At 41.0% G+C, this 6,000-nt stretch overlaps 1 protein-coding gene across 2 annotated transcripts in view; it reads right to left on the bottom strand.

The window, feature by feature from the left end:
- The window catches only part of LOC123985755 (protein furry homolog), a 51,584-nt gene that overhangs the window by 9,903 nt on the left and 35,681 nt on the right, over positions 1-6,000 (bottom strand). The window contains exons 48-52 of one of the 2 annotated variants that reach the window (XM_046073601.1): positions 5,626-5,805; positions 4,696-4,860; positions 3,762-3,836; positions 3,513-3,683; positions 3,276-3,284 (exon numbers count right to left, since the gene is read on the bottom strand). In XM_046073601.1, coding sequence (XP_045929557.1) covers positions 3,276-3,284; positions 3,513-3,683; positions 3,762-3,836; positions 4,696-4,860; positions 5,626-5,805 — 600 coding nt within the window. The remainder of the gene's footprint in view (positions 1-3,275; positions 3,285-3,512; positions 3,684-3,761; positions 3,837-4,695; positions 4,861-5,625; positions 5,806-6,000) is intronic. The other variant, XM_046073602.1, reaches the window with a different exon arrangement.

Raw genomic sequence — 6,000 nt, 5'->3', positions numbered from 1 at the left:
CTTATCTTAAAGAGCTCATAGTACCTTACTACCCCACCAGAGCACTGTGCTCCCAGAATGCAGGGTTACTTGTGGTTCCTAGAGTCTCCAAAAGTAGACTAGGAGCCAGAGCGTTCAGCTATCAAGCTCCTCTCCTGTGGAACCAGGTTCCAGTTTGGGTTCAGGAGGCAGACACCATCTCTACATTTAAGAGTAGGCTTAAGACTTTCCTCTTTGATAAAGCTTATAGTTAGGGCTGGCTCAGGTGAGTCCTGAACCATCCCTTAGTTATGCTGCTATAGGCCTAGACTGCTGGGGGATTTCCCATGATGCACTGAGCTCCTCTCTCCTCTACTTTCTCTCCCTCTGTATGCAACCTCATCCCATTATTTCATGTTACTAACACAACTTCTCCCCTTTCTGGTAGTCTTGTGCTTTCTTGTCCCTCTCCTCTCTCCTCCTATCACTTCCTGCAGGTTTTCTGGCTCTGGATCTGTGGAGCAGTGTTCCTGCTCAACACTATCTGCTGCAACGACTATTGTAACTAGTCCTGTAGGAGCCAAATGTGGTGTTTTGTGCATTTTGATATTAGGTGTTGTTTTTTGTTTATACATTGGGTGTCGCTCTAATATTACCTGGGGTCAAGGTTATATAGGTAGCATCCAAACTGTTGGGGGCAGGTGTTTTGACCCGGAAGGGCAAAGGGTTTTTGACTTAATGTAGTAGCTCAGTCTAATACTGAGGGCTACTGAGCTGATTTCGCCCAGGAGTGCCCTGGCTGACGCGCTGTTCCTTTGTCTTTGTGTTACCGTACTGTATCGTTTAAGAATCTCCAGAATTTTTTGTTTTGCTGATTAATAAGTTTATTTGTTTTACCGTGCAGAGTAAAATATCCATTTAGCCTATCCAGTTTCAACGGCAAAACCATATACATACAATCGACTGTCAAACAAAAGGTTCCCGCGCCAAAGCGCCACAGCGGTCAAAAACCCTTTGCCCTTCCGGGTCAAAACACCTGCCCCCAACAGTATGGATGCTACCTATATAACCTTGACCCCAGGTAATATTAGAGCGACACCCAATGTATAAACAAAAAACAACAACTAATATCAAAATGCACAAAACACCACATTTGGCTCCTATTGTTATTATTGTTATTATAATCATTAACATTACGACTGTTATCATTAACACTACTATAAATATCTGTACCATTTTTCATTTAGTCTATAGCAACATCACCTTTACTGTCTGTACCTCTGTGTGTATATTATGTAGGCTGCCTCTCTCCCCTCTCTCTCTTCTTCCATCCCTCTCTTTTTCTCTCTGTTCCTCTCCTGCCCTCTCCCTCTCGCTCTCTCTCTCTCTCTCCCTCTCTCTCCTTCACCCCAACCGGTCGAGGCAGATGGCCGCCCACCCTGAGCCATGGTTCTGCTCGAGGTTTCTGCCTCTTAAAAGGAAGTTTTTCCTTAGCCTCTGTCGCCTAGTGCTTGCTCTTGGTGGGAACTGTTGGGCTTCTGTAAATAGCATCATAGAGTATGGTCTAGACCTGCTCTTTTATGAAAAGCGTTGTGAGATAACTGATGTTGTGATTTGGCACTATATAAATAAAATTGAATTGAACTGGTAAAAAGCAGCTGCTTTTTAATGAAAACCATACTACTTTTGAGATAAAAAAAAAATCTATGTGGTCAGAAAACCTTCCTCACACCCTCTCAGGCCATTTAACTTGCTGTGGTGTCATTAATGTATAAAACGGTCTGTGTTGCACTTTTGTTGACCACAGCAGTTTAGTTTTGGTCTTCAGTCTGTGTGAAATTTTAGTAGACACAGAGAGAACAGCTGACACCACATTCCAGGTGACTAAGTGTACAGGTTTAGATATGCTGCTATAGCATGTTATTTCTATAGCATCAAACGGCAATGTGTTACTGTGGTTTTTAAGTTTAACTAAGTAAATTAAACAAAGAGATAACAATGCAACAAGAGTAGTATTTAAATTAAACCATTTAACAAAATCAATAATGTGAATAACAATGTGTATATCATCAGCATTTGGGTCCGAGTATAATTTGAAAGAAACGATTTTGATGTTCTTCTACTCAAAGAAAACCGACATGTTCATTGCATGAATTTACAGATACTTGACTGTATCCATAGCAAACGTATACAGTAGAATTAGTATGTCTATAACTTGCTGTTTGGATTGCATAATGATTTCAGTGGAATGTGAATGAGAATGGCTGAAACGGAACAAAATTTCTTTTACTGTCTTCTAGAATTGAGACATACAACTGAGTGTACAAACATACTTTTTAAAATGTTGGTCAGATTTGCAAAGTTAAAATCATCAGTGAAATAAATCCATTCATTTTAAATTAAAAACTGTCCACATGCATATAAACTGTGATTATTTAATCTTATGTCAAAGGTCAAAGCTGATGCCCTGTGGGGTTATGTGTGGGTCATCATTCTTTCTCTCCCTTGCAGGTAAAGAACTGAGGCTGAATGTAGTACCTCTGGGCACCTGGGCCCATTGCCCTGTAGAGTATTTGTAACTCCTTGTTCTCATTCTTAGAGAAAGGGGTGCTGCTGGGCTGTTACAGGCCTCCCTGCAGACTGACTCCCCTCTGTTTCTCTCCACCGGCTCCACCTTTGTTTGGTTTCGGGTCATGCTGTTTTAGTTGTAGTTATCTCGTTTCTTGCATATTACAACACCCTTATACACACTTTTCCATGCATTCATCATAATGTACGGACACTACTGAAACCACTGATGTTCATACATCATACTTTAGAACAAATCTTAATTTGGCTTATTTTTGGGTTAAATAAAGATATTTTGTTAAACGTTGCCTTGGTGGTCTCCCTTTTGCTGTGGCCACTTTAGCCAGGTCTTAACATAATGTGTGCAGAATATCATAAATAATAATCGTTTTCTCATAATAACCAGGAACAATGATTAAACACCATTTAAGTCAAGTAAAAGAATTATATGTCAGCTAAAATCTTATGACGTGCATTTCACTAGTGACTATTAGACTTTGACTATAAGAATACTAGTCCTATGTGATCTCTATGAGAAATGTAAAAAACATACTGTGTTTCCAATACTTGAGTAATTAAGTGAATATATCTCTTACGCTAGATAAACAGAATCTGTTTTGTAAAAAACACGGCATGCAAACACACTTGCTATTCTTTGCTGTTGGTGTGCCAGTTCACTACATCATCTGCACAAGCAAACAGTCTTTAAAAGAACACAGCAAGTAAAAATGTAACATGACTAAACTTACCTGTAGCTCCTAGATAGCACAGACAGAAAAAAAGAAAAAAGAAACCCCATTACACAGAGCAGGCAGACCTGACACAGTATAAGAGTGCTCTTTGGAAGAAAATACTCTGGCATCTTCGTGTTTTTGCTTTACGAATCGGACAATGTTGTTGTCTATCAAATGTGATAGGAGGTGAGGAGGAGCATACATCCTTTTCTTTACTACTGTTTTCAAACATTTGGAAGTCCTGAGACTCACCTCTCCATCTTCAAGCTCCACATCCAAGAAGTCAAAGTCTCTAAAGACTCTGAACTGCTGCTCTGAGGTGGTGTCGTCCATGTTATCTGGTTCCCGGGTCCCATCGTCAGAGGACACCAGGCTAGGCTGGTGCTCCATGAGGTCCAGCTCGCCACAACTGGAGAAGATCACCTATACAGAGAAACACACTTGAATGCACGATAATAAAAACTGGCCAAAATCACATTACTAATATGAGATGTATCTTACCGAAGGATTTTTTGTGAGCCCCACTTCTTGTCCACACAAAGATAATACATTCACCAGTTTTTCCCGTGTTCTTTTCTGCAGAGGGAAAGAGAAAATTTTTAACAAAATGTGGATATTTTTGAGAAACATGTCACAACACCATTCAAAGCAACGTTTTGAGAGGGAAGACTTGCTAGCACTACTTGTAGCTTTTTGTCAGGCTTGCTTAAGCAAGCAGGAAGAGGTGGGGTTAGGTGATCTTTGAACTTGCCGGGTGGATTTTTTCTTAAGAGTTCTTAAGAATGTGGTCACACTGTATGGATCATTTACACCTGGCTGAGTGGGGTTGGGCGATGTCTACAAAATTTCCATCGGATGATGTCTACAATGAACCATCGTGATGGACGATGACATCAGGTGGGACGCTTAGCGGCTGTCTTATCTGCATGTGTTCACTCACACAGACTTTACTCTTTGCAGGCTATTACCTTACAAGTCGTGGTGGATATTTTACAAGCACGGACCAGGTAAAGCAGTATTGAACACACAGGGTGCAGATCAATCACGATGGCGGCTCAACTTTGTGATGTCTGTTAGCCATTGCTGATGGATGATGGCATTGTCTATTGGCCCAATCCTACAATGTGAGCCTGACCACCTCCAAATGTGGTCTGGATGATCTGACTGCATTCTGATCATAATGCGTTCTGCATGCATTCCACACAGCGTATTCTTTCAGATATAGACTACATTTTATGGCAGGTGTAAATTGGGTAATACTGTGTTAAATAGACATAAATTGCAGCTGTTGATGTGTTTTGGTCTTAAAAAAGAGAAATATTATTAACCATGCTGACATTTAATACCCTTATTAAATCATAACTATTTCACGCTTTCACCCCTCACCCCTGAAATTATAGCATAATTCTGACAAGGGTTGGGAAGAAGCACTCACCTGTGAAGACTGAGGCCTCTTCCAGCTGACTGGCACAAGGACGTTGTTGGAAGTGGATCCAGAGGAGGTAGAGGAGGTGCTGCGGGTCACTGCTGTGGTCCTGCTTTTTAAATCTTGTCCAGGAGAACGCTGCAGGTCATCGTAACGTCGGCCAATCACCGGTGTCTAACAGGATGGACACAAACAGACAGACATGTGCAGGCAGTAAGTTTGAGAAAGTCCCTCACTGCTTAGTCATTCCATTATTCAGGCTCCACAGTAGCTCCTGCTTCTTCAGCTTTAACAGTTCCAAGATGAATATAAAGTGATCAATGTTTCAACATAAGCTGCCAATGTTTAAGCAATGTTCACAGTTTTTATTCCACTTGGCATTCCTAATGCTTGAAGCATTTGAGATAAAACAAACCTACCCTTTTTTTCGCTTTATCCCTAAAGTCTAAAAATATCTGGGTATTTTAAGAAATATCACTTGTTTGTCCAGAGTGTCTCAAGTTTAAATACACACGCTGTTGGCTATCCGCTAGAACTCACTGATTCACATACAAAGGGCGGCAGCAAAGAGCTGACATCATTTCCTGCCATTCATGAACTACACAAATAGCTCCCTGTTCAGTTCCCACACATACACCACTCTGTCTCTATCTTTGACATCACTTTCCATCTCTGCACTGCTTGGCTAATTGTGTTTACCTTACAAGCTTTCAAGCTAATCTCAAGGGGTTTGGTCAAAAAGAAATATCAGCATTAAGGAAAGGGAAGAAATGTTTCCTTTCCAAAAAGCTTAACAAGATTCCAAAAACCTCAACAAGCACCACACCCTGAAAAATGCAGGAAAAAATAAACATAAAAGCATCAAGCTCTCCTCGTGCTACAGGGGAACCAAGTACTTTCACACACGGTAAAAAGAAAGTCAAAGAAAAACTCTCTAACCTCAGATATGTCAAAGTGGAAATCCAGCGTTTTCCCAGGCAAGGCCTTGGAGGAGCGGTCCCAGACATGGCTGATGTCCTCATAGGAGAGGTCACTTTGTGGGGATGAAGGCTGCACCAAACTGGCTGATCTAGAAACCACCAGCTTCAAGATATTCAGCGCTTCCCCCCAATGGACAGTCTGTAGTCAATGCAGAGATACACACACCAATTCACACTCAGACAAAAACCAACACAACCACAGGTTTAGAAAGAAACCACCACAAATGTATTTCTGTGTGTTGCAATGTAGTTCTATTTTTAGAGACACGTGTTCTGTAAGTTGACTTAAAGTAAGAAGATAAGTGAAATGGATTCAGTATGAGAATAATCAGAG

Source organism: Micropterus dolomieu, linkage group LG17, assembly GCF_021292245.1.
Source record: "Micropterus dolomieu isolate WLL.071019.BEF.003 ecotype Adirondacks linkage group LG17, ASM2129224v1, whole genome shotgun sequence".
Lineage (NCBI taxonomy): Eukaryota > Metazoa > Chordata > Actinopteri > Centrarchiformes > Centrarchidae > Micropterus > Micropterus dolomieu.
The sequence above is the reverse complement of the archived record's forward strand: the minus strand, read 5'-3'. Positions and strand labels throughout refer to the sequence as shown.